At 29.2% G+C, this 19,161-nt stretch overlaps 2 protein-coding genes across 2 annotated transcripts; both read right to left on the reverse strand.

The window, feature by feature from the left end:
- Nucleotides 1-3,217: 3,217 nt before the first annotated feature.
- LOC126849498 (uncharacterized) lies at nt 3,218-12,257 on the reverse strand. Its single transcript, XM_050591396.1, has 4 exons — nt 11,895-12,257; nt 9,091-9,543; nt 8,061-8,443; nt 3,218-5,192 (listed from the first exon to the last, which is right to left on the reverse strand). The coding sequence occupies exons 2-4, from the start codon at nt 9,530-9,532 to the stop codon at nt 4,983-4,985; spliced, it is 1,035 nt and encodes a 344-aa protein (XP_050447353.1). The 5' UTR covers nt 9,533-9,543; nt 11,895-12,257; the 3' UTR covers nt 3,218-4,982.
- A 410-nt stretch (nt 12,258-12,667) lies between these two features.
- On the reverse strand, nt 12,668-18,289 carry LOC126849489 (probable methylmalonate-semialdehyde dehydrogenase [acylating], mitochondrial). Its single transcript, XM_050591382.1, has 8 exons — nt 18,159-18,289; nt 16,234-16,306; nt 15,832-16,031; nt 15,414-15,492; nt 14,574-14,941; nt 13,948-14,376; nt 13,361-13,639; nt 12,668-13,002 (listed from the first exon to the last, which is right to left on the reverse strand). Exons 1-8 carry the CDS (start codon nt 18,192-18,194, stop codon nt 12,901-12,903), a joined length of 1,566 nt encoding a protein of 521 aa, XP_050447339.1. The 5' UTR covers nt 18,195-18,289; the 3' UTR covers nt 12,668-12,900.
- Nucleotides 18,290-19,161: the final 872 nt, after the last annotated feature.

Below are 19,161 nucleotides of genomic sequence, written 5' to 3' on the forward strand. Positions count from 1 at the left end.
AGATGTTAAGATTCTTGGAAGCGCATTGTACTGATTACTGAATCAAGTTTATCATACACCGAAATTTTGGTTTTTTTTTGAAGAATTTCATTTTTCAAATTAGAGAAATATTTCTGTTTTCGTGAAGAAAATTATTTTCTTGTTTGGATTAATTCATTTTATACATATAATTAATAATAAACATAATTCTTTACAAATTTATTTGACAGTAAAATATTATTATACATTTTGCTTTTATATAATTTAAGAATTATCTAATATTTTGCAAATCTTTCTATCATTTTCTTAAATATTTCATTAATAGTCATTAAATAAAAGCATCTCGCGTGATTTTGCACGCTACACGGTCTGATTTAAAAATACGTATATATGTATATACAATAGTCCATTACAGTTTTATATTTATAATTTGTATATATATATTTTTTTATTATTTTTTATTTATACGTACGTGGAAGTCAAAAATTAATAAAGTTAAAAAAATATAATCTTTAAAATAGAAACTATAACCGTTTTTCTCTTCAGCTACAGCGCTATTGTGTCACTTATGAATTCTTTATTTCTTTCGAAAACGCATCGAACATTATCTTTTTTTCCTATATATCTACCTGTGCATACTGCTGTTTATCGACATGAAGTCGTCGGGACATCCATCTCGCGAAAATCACGCGATCGATTCTCAAATAATTTTTCCTTTTATTCTTTCTTTCCCATTGATTCTTTCGCGCGATTTCTACGACACGGTAAGAGTCTCGAAAAATAATTGATTGAGCGTTATATCTTTCATAAGTTTCCTAACAATTTCTCCATTAAAAACTGACCTATTATATTCAAGTAAGTACAACGTGACGAAAAATTGGTACAAGGAAAGTGTTTTATCTTGTGATGAGCGTATTATATTTCTTTTTCACTTTAATTATTTATCTCTCAAATGTCTTATAAATAATTTTGCAATGAGCTTCTCAAAGTGCCTCTAATAAAATTTGCAGTCATGTTTCAATACATATATCATAAAAGTTGTTTAACACACGAAAAGTCACATGAATAGTGAATTAGTATACGGTTCGAATTTTATATCCTTAACTATCTCTTAAATATTCCGTACATATAATCATCGATTTTCTTGCGTTCTTATTCATTTGCAACATAATGATTATAATTTATACATAATTTTTGCCGTGTGTGTATCACTTAATATATCGAATTAAATATACATCTCTGATATTTAGCTCTAGTTACAATTCCACAAATATATACTTAAAATTTAATCTTAACTTATTATATTACTAACTAATTATTTAACTTATTTATTTACATAAAATTTACAAATTGTAAATTACAGTTAATATGCTTTTGTAAGCAACTTAATTTTATTTTTAAATCATTAATTTTAAATCTCAGATAATAAAATAAAATAAAAAATTTATTTCAATAAAATAAAAAATTTAAATTAAAAATAAATTTTTAATTTCTTAGTGTATTTTAAAACAATAAGTAATATATGATACGCATTTTTTTAAATAATATAATATAAATTATAATATGATAAGTATTATTTTATGTGATAAAATGAATTATATTTTAGAAGAAATCAATAGCACAATAAATCACAAAATCAAATCGTATATTCCAAACACACAAATTCTAATATAGGAGATTAATAGAATTTCAATAATATTATTTGCAAATCCAAATAATTGACATTTACAAATATTGATATAATATTTACCATAATTAATATTTATATAAATAAATAAAATTATCAAATATTGAAAGATTATTATTAATATTTCAAGATATATTCGAGCAAGTATGATGAAAAGTCAAAATTGCACTGATTACTTCTTATTTAGAAATAATAAATAAGAATCTTATTTTGTTAAACTAAATATGAAGAATCTATGCATAAATAAATCCTTTTATTAATTACAGCATAATGAGTGGCTCATTATTATAAAATATACAAAACAGTGTAAGTGACAATTGATAAACATTATACTTATGTTTTTCATGAACATTTCTAGGTGAATTTGTGATACTGTGTGTGTGAGTTTGACTTTAACTGCGCAAATGGCATGTGCAATATGTACAAAATTAGATGGATTCTGTGAAATTGCTTAATTTTGTAAGATCATATATTTATAATTCTCTATCTTTCGATCAAAGATGTTGAATAAAATTATTGTAATTAAATTAATATAATGATGTAGTTATAAAAATGCAATTATTTTAAACACTTCTCATTTTCGATTTTCTGTTAATTTATACATTTTAATTTTATTAGTAACAGTCTATATTTTTAATGGCAAGCATCGAAAAATTGTTGTACCCGTTTTTTTTTTTTCATTTTAATCACATGAAACTGAATATAAATTTTTGTAAGTAAATAGATGAATTTTTATTTAGAATAAATAATTTTTAAGTTTAGAATTTATTATCTGTTGATGTTAGTATCATTTCTTTTTAATATATTTTCGTGATGCTTTGAAGCAAGTGTGTACATTATAACAATTTAAAGCGATTTTTTTAGTTTTATAGATTTATATATCCGTAATAACTATTATAGAGTATAGAATAAATTGAAAAAAGATGGAACTATGTGCGCACGGATATTGTAGAAAATATCTACTGATAAAATGGATCTTATAGACACACAGAGTAAACAACTTGCACAATGTTAGGTCAACTTGTTATCGTCATTATGTAATAAATATACACTAGATTCGATACGCCTGTACAAGCGTTGGTCTTTAAGCGTGAAATTATCGGCACAATTTTATCTTATGCGTTCTGCCTTGAAGAAAATAAAGTGGCAAAACTGATCTTTAGAACCAATCTTGAAAAGCATCCTTAAAACTCGGTTAAAACTCGAATAAGTCTTGTTTTGCATGTTATGATAAATTGCTTGATAACATCTCAAAATTTATTAATTTTGCATTGAGAAAACATAAGAATTATTTTGATAATCAGATACAAATATAAAATATTAAGGAATTGATATAAGAGATTGTAATTATTTTTATAGTATGATATATAATATCAGTAGTCTGATATTGACTTATTTAATCTAGCAAAACAAAATTTAATTTAAAAGAAATATTAGTTATTTTTAGATTTTAACATGTGTGATATAAAGACAATTTAGGCTTTTCAAAAATATTAAATAAATTAAAAAGCTGAAACTTTACTTTTATTTTGAAAATATTATTATGTCTATTTGTTTGCAACATATTGTGTTTTTAAATATATAATTTTCTGAGTGACGTACTTTTATGATAATATTGACAAATATAATACATATCTTTATTATTCTACATTAATTATTTCAATTTTAATTAAATATAATTTATTTAGTGTTTTTTTTTTGCAAATTTTAACCGGTTAATAAAATTCTGTGTCCCGATTTTTACAAATAATGTATCATATTTTAATAAAACGACATTGATTGAATCAATCTATAATTAAACTTCGATATTGCGTAGAGCTCGGGTTAATTTAATATGAGTCATGTATACATATATTTTGACGCGATATCGCGTCAAGCTGTTTGAGAGACCTTGCAAAAAAAATATGGTATTATATTTCTCCCCATACGATAGATATCGTCGAGTGAACGATGCGCGAATATCGATCGAACAATATATCTGATAGTACGTTCGTCAAACATCACTTTTAATTAAACGAGGAGTTTGAAAGCTGGCTCTTTATTGTAGCTGGCAATATAGCTACTTTTGTACGCAGATAGAATTCGACTGCCGTCAGAAAGTCAAAAAGCACGTTGTTTTTTCGAGATTCGCTAAAAAAGTCGATGACACACGTATACATAATATCTTATAATCATATATATATATATACGCATATCATGTACATTATAGAAAGTTTAGCAAATACAGATGGCCGAATTAAGGAGACCTTTCTGTGGGCTTCTAAAATTCTTTCAAGACTATAATATATTTATTTTTTCATGTGCTATCGCATGTACATTTGTATTTTTTTTTTTTTTTCCTTTAGATTTTCAGACTAATTTTAATCTATCTTACTGCACTCTGTATAATTTAAATTCTTCATTTAATCTTATTTAAAATCACTTACTTCTTGCATTCTCCTTTATTACAAAAACATATGTCCTATGTGTTTAGTAACCGGAATTTTGAAGATAATATTTAAATTTTTAAGACGCTTCTTTTCTTAGGCATTGTCGAGTTAAATATTTATAAATTTTGTATAAAAACTTCAAAAAATTTTTCACCCAGGGAGTGAATGTCAAGAAAGAGTTCTACATTTAGTTTTGTGAAGGATATTATAAACTTCGGTCTTCTTAATTCGCCAGGTACTTTTTCTCTGTATATATGTAGTTTGTCTTTACGAACATCGTGCGTCCATCCGTGGCGGGTCTTTAAAACCTGCTCTACTTCATCACAAACTTATTCAATTAACAACAGAATCTCTTTATGTAACTTTTCATTGATCAACTCGACTATCGCAAGATTCATTGTCGTATCGTTATCGTTTTAATCATAGTCGCTAGTCGAGATATACCACAATTGCAACAAACTTAATTGGTCCGTTGCTAATTTCTTAACAAACATGTAAATTGGGCATCTAAATGAAAGTGCCATGCTAAGAATGATTGTACAATGTGATTGTTTCCACTTTTGTGCGGAAAAATCCCTTGTTTAAAAATCCGTTATCGCGCGAGGTAAACTTACGGGCGTAACAACAATATTGTGAGCAATCTCGCAAAAAAAAAAAAATCGTGCAGATTCTTAATTCAGGCAATCGAATTATGGAGCGCGTTCGTCCTAATACGATTCTAGTTAATTCCGGTTGCATCATAAAAAAATCCTTCTCGTATCTGTTTCGTTTCTCAAGGTTCAATCCTTCGACCTGGAAGACTCTAAACCTAACTGATGTGTTGTAAAAATAGGCAAGTCTTACGCGCGCTATATGTACGGATGCGTTGTGTTTGTCTTGCCAAGCAATTACTCCTTTTCCTCGATCTCTTGGCTCTCCGCACCCAAAAGAGTCGACTTGTCTTCCTCGTGTTCCTCGACTTCCGGCTCCTCTATGTTCGGCCGTTGACGTCTCGATGCTTTACGTTGCACATAAAACATTAGGACGATACTGATGCTTGCCAAAGCGGCCAGTCCCGCAAGGACGATGTAAATTGTTACCGGCATTTGAGTCGAGCCCTGCAAATTCAATGATACATTAGTTTAATCCGGTTAATTAAACGTACTCATTATACGATAGATATCTTCGTTGCGTGACAAGTTGAAGTAATGAATAATGTATTTCACTTTCTTATATTTTTCTATATTTTCATAAATTTCCATTGTGTGAAATATTTTTATTTAATTGAAATATCATGTAATGTTTCTTTTTCTTTTTTTTTTCTCATTTTTATTATATATTTCCATATTTAAATGTACATGTCATTTACGATAACAACTCAATTAGTAAACCATTAATATTATAAAAGTTATTAATTTAATCAACAATATTAATTTATATAATATAAAATTTTATATAAAATTTTATAATTAACATATTTATATACATATACATATATATATATATATATATATATATATATATATATATATATAACCTAGAGTTAAATAGAATGATAGCTGAAAAGAAAAATAGTCTAAAAAAATATAAATTGGATCAGTGAAGTCAAACATCACACTTTATTTTTGTTAGAATTGTGTTTTTTAGGTATCCTAACTATTTAAAAATAGCTTTTTTTCCCCGCAAAGGAGCATTTTTCAGATTATTTTTCAGTTTTTATACAATATTCACATTGTTGAATAAATGAACATTCTTTGAAATCTCTCGATTGTACACTGACTGCTTTAATTCGCCATTAGGTCAAACGTCAGCTTTGCGTGCACGATAATACGTTTTTGCTAGCTCCCATTTCGTCAGCCATCGGCGCAATAACCTGCTTGAAATTCTGATTTGTGCATCGTGTAATGCGCGGAATTCACGATAGTGTTCTATTTAATGCCACCGAGCCTTCGTCTGAACAACAATTTCCGTCGTTCGTGGAATCCGACTTAATATTTCGATTGAGACATGTTATAATTTATTACAAACATTATTTGGATTTTAATTATTTCTATATTCCGATACATCAAGATTAATATAATTTTATGAAGTTATTGTTTTTTATATCGATATTTTTTAAATCAAGAAACTCCAAAATACACTTTTGCGATTTTCATCGATGATGCCCGTATTATCTTGCGTTATAATCCACACTACTTACTTATCCATGAGAGATAGAAGATGAATATTCATCGGAAAATGTTGTTCTCTGTTACCCCAATTACTGTTCAATATGCAGAACACAAACTGGCAGAGACGTCGTTGTATCCAACATTGCGTCATTAAATTGGATACCGATAAATATATGAATTAGCAGATATTCAAGATTCTCTTAATTTCTTGTACGCTGCGTTATTGGAATTTTTAATTCAATCATAAATTAAGCACTTTATCTGTAAAAGTTTTAGGTGCGGCAAGTTATAAACTAAAGTGTATTATTATATGTTACACAATATATGAAAATTGGATAAAAGTAATAAGATGCCTATTCGACGAGCAGCTTTTAGTTTGATAAATTAAATATATATTAGAGCTAAAAAGATCTAATGCATTTAATGAATAATATAGTAACAAAAATATGTGACAAAATAATTTTTTTTAACAAGAAAACCAAAATTATTTCTATTGTCGCTAAATTTTTAATAAGACAATTATTTTTTGTTAATTTTGATTATTAAATTTTTACTAATTATAAAATATGCTCTCGTACAAAAAGAAAACTTGTAGTTTTTAGCAAAGTTATGTGAGAAATTTCGAGTGAATTTAAAAAAATATAAATTATATTTTTTTCATAAGTATAAAACATTCTGTTTCGCACGATTAGTAATTTTTTTTTTAAATAACACGCGTGCAATTTTCGCAATAATCTTTGAGTGCAGCGCAAGCATTCTCGGTGGCAACGAGTAAGCGTTATCGGATCAAGAGAAAACACAGGCTTTTATATTGATTGGTCAACAACAGGTCGGTGTTCCAAGAAAGCAGTTTTTCTCTTTTTTGTGAATTTATTTGCATAGAAAATCTTTTCGCTGCAAGGGAGATGGAGAAAATATAAGAGAAAAGAAATATATATATATATATATATATATATATATATATATATATATATATCGGCTCGATATCATGAGACATTTTGTAGAAATTGTTATATATAACGTCACGTTCTACAATTTTCCAAGAGAGAAATAAAAGTACATCTGCTGTCCCGGTGGGAAGCGTACGGGAAAAATAAAGGCTCCGAACGATTGCTCGTCTGCTTTTAGATTCACGAACATGCTCTGCCTATCGATCGGGCAGAGTGCTTCAGTTTAGATGTCTTTGGTGCAATGCGATCAATATTTATGCAGGACGCAAAATTTCGAGTCGACAGTTAGACGACTAGTAGACTTAAAAATATAAGAAGAATGCATGATATATCTTGTGATATCAACCGGGGAATATAATAACGGTGGCAACGAAATGAGTTTTTGTGAGCGAATTTGATAAATCTAGAAATCCTTTAAAACGAGAAATATAAAAGTTTTCAGTGGAAAGTAATTTCGAGACATTGATATATTTTTTTTAAAGATTAATAGATTTTTAAAAGTGCTTTTATTTATATAAAAAGTAAGTATAAATTAATGTAAACAAACACGTCGAGTTTTGACAATATCCGGCGAGTTTTATTTAAAAAAAAAATATATAATAAAAATTACAATAAGAAAAAACTATAGAAGTGGAATGTTTAAAAAAAATGTTGTTTGGAAAGATATTTTAAAGAGAAATTCCGGAAAGAGAAAAAGTCGAGACGCGCAAAAAAACAAGTCAGCAAATTTTTGCATAGATGATTTGCACGATACTCGATGCACTTTATTAAAAAATGTACGCTATATACCCCGAAAGTCCCCTTGAACGCAATTCATTTCCGAGGACGTATTGAGCATTTGATCGAGAAATAGAGGAGCACTTACCTTCCACTGAAAGTCGGCCGAGGGATCGCTGAAGAACCACTTCTGAGGCCAGGGCTTTATCGTGCCCTCCGGCGTTTTGAATATTAGGCCCTCAAGGCTCAGGCGCGGCGCGAGAACGCTAGTGGTGATGTTGCCTTTCTTGTACGAAGCTATGCCAGCCTTCATATACATCTGCGGTATGGTTTCGTTTTCGCGCAGTTTTAAAGTCACTCTCGGCATTTTTGGCTTTTTTGACGTGCTCGCCGTCTTCGTATCCTCTGTCGTGCCGCTCGAAGACGCTGAGAGGGCCGTTGTCGGCGGTAGAGCGGAAGTCCTCACCGTATGACGGCCGTTCATCGACGTTTCCGTGCTGGGAATTGCTTGCGTACTAATTTCCGATGTATCTGAAAGAAGAAAATTGTCTGAGTTTATGAGTTGCGCAGGAATAATAATTATGTTGTGAGTATCTAGTATCTATATGTATTGTCGCTAACTTAATTGGAAAATTAATAGATAAGAAAAGATTACAGAATGTGTGCGTGTGTGTGAGTGTCTTAATAAATTTACGTAAAGTTAGAATCCGTTTTAAATCCGATATTTATATGTTTTATTGAGTTTTTCTAAAAATGTTAAAATTAAATTTTGTGATCGGTTTCATAACGTTCGTTCTAATTTAAATAAAAAATAGAGAGAATTTTTGTAGACAAAGGTAAGAGATTATATAGTTCTTTGTGTAATATAATATCATTTTAGATGTACAATATTATTTTATGATGACAAATGAAATATATATTTTATGAAAACAGAGGTATTATATATATATATATATATATATATATATATATATATATATATATGTATATATATATTTTATGAAAACAGAGATATCATTTTTCAATACGGAACAATGAATTTAAATATCAAATATGGGATGTTTTTATTTATCAGTATATAAAAAATCCCATTTTATATTACTTTAAAAAAATATTTTGGTCATATTATCCGCTCGTATGTATCATCGTTTCTCTCTAGAATTTAAGCAAAACAATACCTGCTAACGTGGTATCATCAACTACCGCCTCTTCCTCCTCTTCCTTCTCTCGGAGAATTCCGTTGAAAGGGGTCGTGTTATCTTCGAGGTCTTTCCTCCTAGTGACCTCGGTCGTCGACACCATCGTAGTCGGAATCCTGCTTTTGTTCTTACTAACACCAATGTCCTTCGTTTGGCTTCTCGATGTGTTTCTGACTGGCTCGACTCGGCTCATCGCCAGCATCGTGCTGGCGAAAAGGTTGTGATCATTCTGATTCATCAGGAACGGCGTGGCCACGCAAGACAGTATGATGAGCACCATCACAGTGCCCATCGTATACTTGATGATCCTCGGCCGGGGCTTACCGGAAGTTTGCGGAAATCCGCCGGACGAGAACTGATCCGTCTGTGGCAGTATCGTGTACTGCAGGCTGGCATCGCCTTTCCGCACCGTTTTGTACATAATTATTCAACCTGTCAGGATAGAGGTTGTTAGAGATACACGTCAGCGATCCTTCAACTGGCCGGAATATATGATTCTGTTAGTCGAATCGTTTTACATATTTATTTTTACGAGCGCGTTATTCAGTGCGGAATTTTCTGCACTCTGTCCAAAATGTCCAATTTTATTGTAAAGAAAAACAAATCAAAGGAAAGAAACAAGTCACTCATGTATGATATTTAAAATCAATCTTGAAAAGAAAATTAAATCAATGATTTTATACAGGATATTATCGCAAAATATCATTGTGTTTGCGATATTATATTTAAAAGAGATTAATCAAGAAATTTTTCTGAAAATTTTTTCTGACAATCCACTTAACAGTGATTAACATCAAATAATATTTTATAAAATAAATTGCAATAAACTGTAATATAAATTATAAATAACGTGTGCGTTTACTTTTGGAATCAATATCTCAATTTCAGAACAATTTTGTTCATAGATCTCTATATATGATATATGATATATTTTATGTTTACTGATTTATTTTTATGCAACGTAGAACATTCAGAGCAATAACATTCGGTGTAATAAAATTATCTATCACATTATAATAAAGTATGTACTTCGATTGTTCGAATGAATTAATGAGTTTATATCAATATGAAACATTTATGTATGACAATATTATTTGGCTTTTTCGAGTTTTGTCAGATTCAAAAATCTATTCTTGAAACGATGTTTCTGGCATTTATTATTTTGTAAAGAATCAGTCTTAAAACATTCAAGATAGATATACAAAAGTATACGAGATAATTTGTCTCTCGACAAATCGCTGTAGTGCAACCTCTCTGGCATCACGTTTTTATTTTATACATAATTACTCATGCTGTCAGAAAGAGTCTCGTTGTACTAAAGCAAAGAAAAGGTGATGAAATGAATGTTCGCGAGCCGAAATTAGAGGTGTTTAAATAATTTTTTCTGAGAAAGCTGTTTGGGAGATAAAAATGCTTAATTAGAAGATCGAATTTAGAAATTTTTCAAAATAGTGAAGGGAGAATTAATGAATATATTAAGGACTTTAATTAAATCGATTACTTCGAAACGATATTTTCTTGCATGAGCATTTTCTTGTATAACAAATTACTCCATTAAATATGCATTTTACAAAGGGAAAAAATAGAGAAAATTCTTCTGTTTTGTGTTATATTGCTTTGTAAGAATTTTATAAAACATTTATAAATATTTTGTGCAGGTTTTTTTTTTGAAAATTGTGTCACAGCTTTTGACATTTTTAGACTTAATTATAAATTTAAAAAATATTAAAAAAATAAAATTTGCTTAAAAATAATTTTAATATTTAAAAAAATAAACGGGTCATTTACGTTTTATTTATTATTAAAGATTTTGCAGTCTTTGAAATTGCAATAAACTCGGCAGGTCGTTAATAAAGTTCAATTGTGAAACAATGTTTAATTAAGACATAAAGTATAACGGAAATAGAAAGCGTTTGTAAATTAGTTCGCATAGAAAGCGCTTGACATTTAAAAGTCCCTTTTAAGTCCTTTAAATTGTTTAAAGCATGTCAACAAGTTCGGAAATGTGGAAAGGCAAAACTAAAATATATATGATTAATATTTCTGATTTAATAATCACTCGATATGACAATAAAGAGTAAAATCATAATCAAATACAATCAATACCATTATTCAGTCTGATTGAGAAAACAACATCCTTCTTACACATATGGGCAAAGTAATTTTTGTACTAATTAGTCGATTCAATTAAATTATTAAGAAAAATTATATGATTTGTAAAAAGATAAAGATATGATAGATATAAATTTAAAACTGAATAATATGATTAAAAAAAGGTTCGAAGATTGTTAAATATATATTAATACAAATTTCATTTTTTAATACAAAAATCCTAAAAATAAACACACTGGCAGTCATGATATCGACGCTATTGACATTACGATATAAAGCATACATTTGGCGAATGAGTATTACATGCCGAAAATTAAATCCAAAATGATTAATTACACTCCGCTTAACCGGTGTTGACGTTGACAACATGTTTAAAAAATTATCGTAGGTTTATTGAATGTCAGAAACAAGAAAAACAACAATCTCTCTATGCTCGACATTTTGAATGGTTAATAGCTTCTAGTGTTAATGCATAACGAATCTTTACTAATTATGGATAACTTATTTGATAGAAACGTCGATAGTCTTCCTCAGAAAATCAGACAAATTATTCTTGACAGGTTTTTCCATACATAGAATAAAGCTGATTTCTACGAGAGAAAGGGAAACGGAAGAAAATAAAAGCTAAATCGAGGAAGAATTGAAAGCACAGATGAATCGACGATACTCACGATATGTGAAACGGTAATCGAAGATTTTCCCGTAGTTTTCCCTGCCGGTCTAGTGTGTCGACGCGTACACGACAATCCGGGACAGGCAGAACCTCGCCTGTGAAGGAAACTCAGCTGGAAAATGCGCAGATGCGACCCGACGACGACGACGACGACGACAGGGTTCGCGCGTCGGCGCATACGTCGTGCCCGACTACCGGAAGTTGCTTCGAATATCTATCCAAGGGATAGATGTCCGCGCGCGGGTTCGCGGAGTCGAGGGTTCAAGGACGAATTAGGAGGTGTCGACCGTGAACTTCTTTTGGCGCTTGTACTATCGAGTTTTAGGCATATTTTTGCCTGGCACCGCTCGCGCGCTAAATTACGGTCGCGACTGGCACTAGATGAGAAACTGATCGATAGAGAAAAAAAATCGCATTCGCTATTTTTTGTTCTATGAATTATATTCTTAAAAATAAAATGCAATGCTATGTTTAACAAAGCGCTTTTAGTTAAGAGTTAATATAAAATTTATTACCGTTTATTTCACTTTTTAATTTGTTTATCAACATAAGTAAATAATTTAATACAAAATAAAATTGTTTTGATAAAGAATCATTAAAAACTAAAAAACTTTTATTTGCGAGATATATTTTTTTTAATAATGATTTTTTTAATAATGATATTACATAATTTGATTTATTGATAATGACATAAATTTTGTATGTCATGTGATATCTATAGTTTCTGCCAATGAATCAATTTTTATTTTTGAGTAAATAAAAATACCAATATTTTCAAAGATGGACTATATTTTATTAAACTATAAAACATATATATAGTTTATTTAGCTTATAACAATACATTCATTTAAAGTATAATAGATTTGTACGTAATAAAATGGAAGACATCGTTTATAACCGTATAACGAAGTTGCAGAAGTGAGCTTTGTACAACTATACTTGTAAAATTTGAAAATATTTAAATGATAGTTTGTTATATTGTATAATTACATACAATTACAGTCTTATTGCATTGTAGGCATCGCAGTCGATGATATTATATCGCTAGCATCACCAGATCTCCATAATTGAGTTATTGTCTTTGTTTGCGTATGGAAATTTACACCCTAAAATATAGTAACAATAATAAAAAAGCATTAGCATATACATTTATTAATTGTTCAAAAATTTTATTAAGCTTTATTACTATTTATTCCTATCTTTCTATAAATTGTATATATCCAATATATAATGCAAAAAAAGAATTTAAATTTTATATAAATAAGATATATTTTCCATCTGTATATCGTTTTATCACCAATATATTTATTATTTATAAATAAATAATCAATTTCAATTATCTTGAAAATAATCGATCAGAATTAAAAAATTGAAGAATTATTGTAAGGAGTTATAAATATGACATATTTTGATAAATAGATGAATTTATCAAAATGAAGTTTCATGTAAAGTTTATCTACTCACGTGTTTTCCATAAAAATGGTTATCGCCGAGGAAGGAACCCTTGTTACCAGTAAAGCTGAACATTGGTAGGGGTACTGGTATGGGTACATTAATGCCAACTTGGCCAGCTTCGATTCTGTTCACGAATGCTCTGGCTGTCGCGCCATTTGTCGTGAAAACTGCCGTTCCATTGCCATAAGGATTTTTATTGATGATGTCGATGGCCTCGTCGGTAGTGTCGGCGAACATGCATGATAAAACGGGCCCAAATATTTCATTCGTATAACACTTCATCGTAGGCTGTAATATACATATCAAACAATCTAAAATATATCCAAATTAAATATAATAACAATATTTTGAATTAAAATACGTCACTCTTATTTTGTATACGTGAAAGTTTCTGTCAAAAATATAGGTAATACTCTCAGATGTCAACAATTATAAAAACTTATTTTTTTTATTTTAAAAGACATGCTTTGCAAGAGCGCGCTTTACTCCTACAATCATAAATTTTGAAAACTTAATTTTTATTAATTTTTGCACAAAAATTTGCTTTGCGTGCAGTCTTAATTAATCCTTTTATTACAGCATAAACATTATTTTACCTTAACATCGGTTAACACGGTAGGTCCGACGAAGTTTCCATTTTCATAGCCAGGTACAATAATGTCTCTTCCATCGAGAACTAATTTCGCGCCGTCTTTAACACCGGATTCCACCAGTTCGCAAATTTTCTGCTTTGCTTGGGGCGATATAACAGGTCCGAGATCGGTGCCGGGCACGTGACCGGCATTTACTTTTAATCTCTTTGCCGCTTCTACTAATTCCGGTATCCATTCTTTAGATTTGCCTACGAAAATGGCCACCGAAAGTGCCATGCACCGTTGTCCGGCGGCACCAAAAGCCGCACCGGCAATTTGCGATAGCGTCTTGTTCTTATTTGCATCTGGCAAAACGATGCAGTGATTCTTGGCACCCATGTTGCATTGTACCCTCTTGCCATGTGCGCTGCTCTGCTTGTAGATGTATTTACCCTGTAGATGTATATTTAAGAAATTTCTCGATTAGTATAAAAGTATAAAACTTTATGGTTTTCTTTTAACTTTTTTTTTTAAATATATTGTCTTAGTTTGTTTTTTTTCTGTGAAATGTAAGCAAAAAAAGAAGACCGATTTGCGATGAAGCACGAAAAACAGATATTATTTTTGGTCCTGCTTTTATCTTCGCTTACCGCTTGATCAGAACCAACGAAGGAAACAGCCTTGATATCAGGATGCTCGCAAATGAAGTCCACTGCTGCGTGCTGACCGTGTATTATGTTTAAAAGGCCAGCTGGGGCGCCGGCTTTCGTAAAGAGATCAGCGAGGATCATGGACGCACCTGGTACCCGCTCCGATGGCTTCAGAATTGCAGCGTTTCCGCAAGCGACCGATATTGGGAACGACCAAAGTGGTATCATGGCAGGAAAGTTGAAGGGACAAATAGACGCAGTAATGCCGAGAGGAACTTTGTACGAGATGATGTCCATGTCTGTAGCAATGTTGGCCATGGATTCACCCATCTGGAGCGTCGGAATCGACGCGCAGGCATCGACGACCTCTGTCACCGCACAAATAAGCATCGATTGATATGTATATGTATATATATATATATATATATATATATATATATATATTCAATATTAAATATTCATTATAAAATATTAATCAATATGGGAATGATATTAGCAATTAGTAAATCGTTGAAAAAATTAAAAATAACTTTTGTGCATTAAAAATAAAAAATCTGTAAATGGATATTATAATTTTATAAACATAAAGCATAATCATATGTGTGAAATGATTAATTTTTAATAATTACATAAAAAACGGGACTAATTCTGAATTTTTTTTGCTTTTATATATTTTATTTATTGTATAATATTTATTTTTAACATGCTTTTTATTAGCGTCTACCAATTTTGATTAATCAATGAGAAATCATTAAAAGTAACATACTAGATATTAAGTTAATTTGGATATTAACGTCTATATAATTCATATAAAGTTATATAATCTAACATAATACTTACGAAGACCTCGAAGTACATCTCCTTCTGCGTCAGCCATAGTCTTTCCATTTTCTTTCACAAGATTCTGCGCAATTTCTTTCTGTGAATAAATGAATAAGATATAAAGTTTTAATATAAAATATTGATTATGTAAAATTGTAAAATATTCATTGAACACTGATTGGTGATAGAAAAATTTGTTTGGTAGTTGATGTCCGCATTTTGTCATCAATGCTTTCGCCCGTTATTATTCTCGCAATAATATCAGATTTTTCACTTCGTCGATTAATATTCGCAAAATTCGTTAATACTATCCAAATTTATAATATATTACCATTATTAATATATTACTATTTTCATCTTTTCCATTTTGTCAACGCGATATTATATAATCAGTATAATATTTAATTTAAGCTTTAAAATGCATTAATAAACTGACCGAGTGTTCACGGATGAGAGCTTGATATTTTAGCATCAAATTTTGTCTCGTTAGCACGCTTGTGTACCGCCACTTCTCATATGCTTGCCGTGCACTCTGTACTGCATTTTCCATTTCTTCCCTCGTGCATTTTGGAGTACGGCATAGCAACTGATTCGTTGCTGGATCATGAACATCCGTGAACTCTGTACTCTTTGATTCTGCAAAAAAAAAATTTGATAAACTCTTATAATCTAAAAATCTAAATTGTATGGTTAAAAACATCAAAAATAAATTTTAAAAAATACAAAAATAAAATACAAAAATAAGCTCCGAAAGAATAAATCGCATTTATGACATAAACTGAGAAAAAGAAAAATTTGAGAAAAAAAATTTAAATGAATAAAACGCGTTAATGATTACCTACGAATTGCCCATCGATGTACATTTTGACCATTGGAGCAGCATTACTGTAGGATCTGATGGTAAACCATGCCTGAAATATTTTAATGTTATAATCTGTCGCGTGCAAAAAATAGATCGTGTCATATTTTTGTTTTAATAATTTTTTTTAATATTATTTTAATAAAACACAATTTTTGAATTAATTTTTGAATGATTTCCATGCGCTCATCGAACTGCGTGCTATTAATACAAAAATTCTATAGAAAAAAATACTCTTATTAATATACAGAATTCATTACTCTCTCTTTAAAAGCTTAAAATAAAATATAAACATTTAAAAGCTTTCTAATAAATATATACGTAAAATTTGAATATTTGCCAGCTGATTGAATATTTGTTACTGCATTTATTTCTATAACGTCTTTTTTTTATTTATAAATATAAGTTTATGTGCAAATATTTTGTTTTTTACGAATTTATGCAATAGATTACATGATCGTATGATTCTATAGTATTGATAATGCAAATGTGTCAATGTCAATAAAGCTGCGTCAGTCAAGATATTTGAATACGTTTAAGTAGCAGACAAATAACGCAGCTTTTAAATCAATAAGTGGATAACGAGTCACTATAGCTGGCGACTGTTTATCATCATTTATTTCACATTATATGAAACTGTAGAGCTTTTATCGAGATTAGTGATATTATTTTCCCCTTGTTATTATCATTAAAAGGTCAATTCATGAGATAAAATTGTCATTTCGTAAATTATTATTAACACATTCTAGGCGCGTTTAAAATAATAATTGAAATATCTTTTTCGTTTAAGATTATTTTAATAATTTATTTTAATTGAACATAAAAAAATAAATATATTCTACATTTGTCAGAAAGATAATATATTTAAAAATAAATAAAAATAAAACCAAATGAAAATGAGTGAGATCTTTTTAAAAAAAATAAAAAAAAGTTGTTATCAATCTTAAATAAAACGTGTTTTTCTGCGTTATCAGATTAAGTATACATATGTTGTTAAGCACGATCATAAAAAATGTCAACTCCATCCAGATAACATCTGTAAACTAACAATAAGTTTAATTATATCACACGCAAAGATTTTTTTGTAAAATAGAATATATCTTTATTTAAGAAAACATGTATAAATTAATTATTATATAAGTTATTATAAGATATTTATTATTTTACAAGTAAAAATTTAATCTCTTTTAGTAATTTCTGTTTTAAAAATTTTCTTTCAAATGTTATAATATGTATACTATATATCAAATATATTATAATATTGCTAATAACACATCAATTAATAAATTAACATCTGGTACAAAGAGAAATTAATTTTATTTTAATATTATAAACATAATAGATATTTATTTCCGATAATATAAAATATGAATAAATATCGTACCACAATACACACAATATACACAAAATTTACTTCAGATCTTTCACAGATTTTATTGATTAATTATTCAATTTGCATAAAATATAAAACGTAACTTTATCGATTAAGAAAAAGACATAGAATTGTTAACATGATGAAGCAACATACAGATTGTCAACATGAGAAAGTAAAAAAAAAATAGTAAATAAAAACAAATACTAATTTATAACTTTTCGAGACTTCTATGTCAATTTTTATCGAAAGCACTCGACACTTCTATGAAAGAAATTGTTTAAATTTAAAGATGTTTACGCGCACTAAAAAGAATTATAGGAAGATGCGTGTGAAACACTTTGCGATTTGATTTTCGCGCTAACGTGGGTGCAGCTTTTTACATTTTGTTGAATGTCCACGAGATAGTTCAATTTCCTGAATTGAGACAAATGTAGTCTGCTACTGCAGTGGCAACACACGTACATATTTTTGAAGAATGTGTGAAATGAGAACCGGTCTATCAAGTATGACAGTGACATATTTCTAGTACCTCGCACTTGGCGATTTTTCTCGCGAGGAGCACCATACTTTCGATTAATATGTTGAACGGAACCGCTTGTATGGAACTGAATGAATTGTGTGGAAAAAATGACCTTGCATTTAATCCACGTAGCACACAATGTTTTCTGATAAGACAGTATATGAGTGTTTAGAATGAGTCTCGCGATCGATGTCTCTCCAGCGATATATCGAGCGAGAAGTCGAACTGAATGAAGTCGAATCGTATAAAGGAAGAGGAGAGCCGAGAACTATCGACGTCTTGATTCGACGATTAATTGAACAATTATTTTATTTGACTAAGGAATTATGCTAATTGATCTGCTAATACTAATTCTACTACTGCAGATCTTAATATAAAATCTTAAAATAAAACATAAAATCAATTATTTTTTACAGAGTTTTGTTTTTGTCTCATAAAACTGAAAATGTAGTTTGATATTTAATATTTAAATATATTTTTATACAGAAAATCTTGTGTTGTTCGAAAGACGAGAACTTAAAAAATATATAAAAAATAAATGTTAGATATTATTATATTTAAAAATAATGTAATAATTTTGATAGTAAAAGAAAAATCTTTTGCTATCAAAATTATATACATACATTAAATACTGATTCATTAGTTAGTAAATATATAGTACAGTTTTTTATGTATCATACAGTATTTTCTTTGAATAATTTTAATTAACTTTGCTGAAAATAATGACTTAATTAGGCGACGACGTATATTTAAAATATTTAATCTTTGATAATATAATAAAGATCAGCTGTTGGCAACTTGTTAATGACAATGAAGCAGACATTGAAAGACTATTCTTTGATACTTCAGATGTCGCTACAATGTTATATTGTAGACCAGCTAATAAATATTATTAATTTAGAATAGTAAATAATTTAATTTTGCTTTGTCATATACTTTAACTAATTTACCATTGTTGGATAAAATTTATAAAAGAATATGCATTGCATTAAAAACATGATTTATTCTATTT

Source organism: Cataglyphis hispanica, chromosome 5 (genome assembly GCF_021464435.1).
Source record: "Cataglyphis hispanica isolate Lineage 1 chromosome 5, ULB_Chis1_1.0, whole genome shotgun sequence".
In the NCBI taxonomy this organism is placed as follows: domain Eukaryota; kingdom Metazoa; phylum Arthropoda; class Insecta; order Hymenoptera; family Formicidae; genus Cataglyphis; species Cataglyphis hispanica.

Coding starts and splice junctions, on each gene's coding strand:
- LOC126849498 (XM_050591396.1), bottom strand. CDS start 9,532: ATGTACAAAACGGTGCGGAAAGGCGATGCCAGCCTGCAGTACACGATA. Junction 8,444..9,090: donor TGATGATACCACGTTAGCAG/GTATTGTTTTGC, acceptor TTCTTCTTTCAG/ATACATCGGAAATTAGTACG. Junction 5,193..8,060: donor CGGCCGACTTTCAGTGGAAG/GTAAGTGCTCCT, acceptor TTGAATTTGCAG/GGCTCGACTCAAATGCCGGT.
- LOC126849489 (XM_050591382.1), bottom strand. CDS start 18,194: ATGGTGCTCCTCGCGAGAAAAATCGCCAAGTGCGAG. Junction 14,942..15,413: donor AGATGTACTTCGAGGTCTTC/GTAAGTATTATG, acceptor GTGCGGTGACAG/AGGTCGTCGATGCCTGCGCG. Junction 13,003..13,360: donor ACCATTTTTATGGAAAACAC/GTGAGTAGATAA, acceptor ACTATATTTTAG/GGTGTAAATTTCCATACGCA.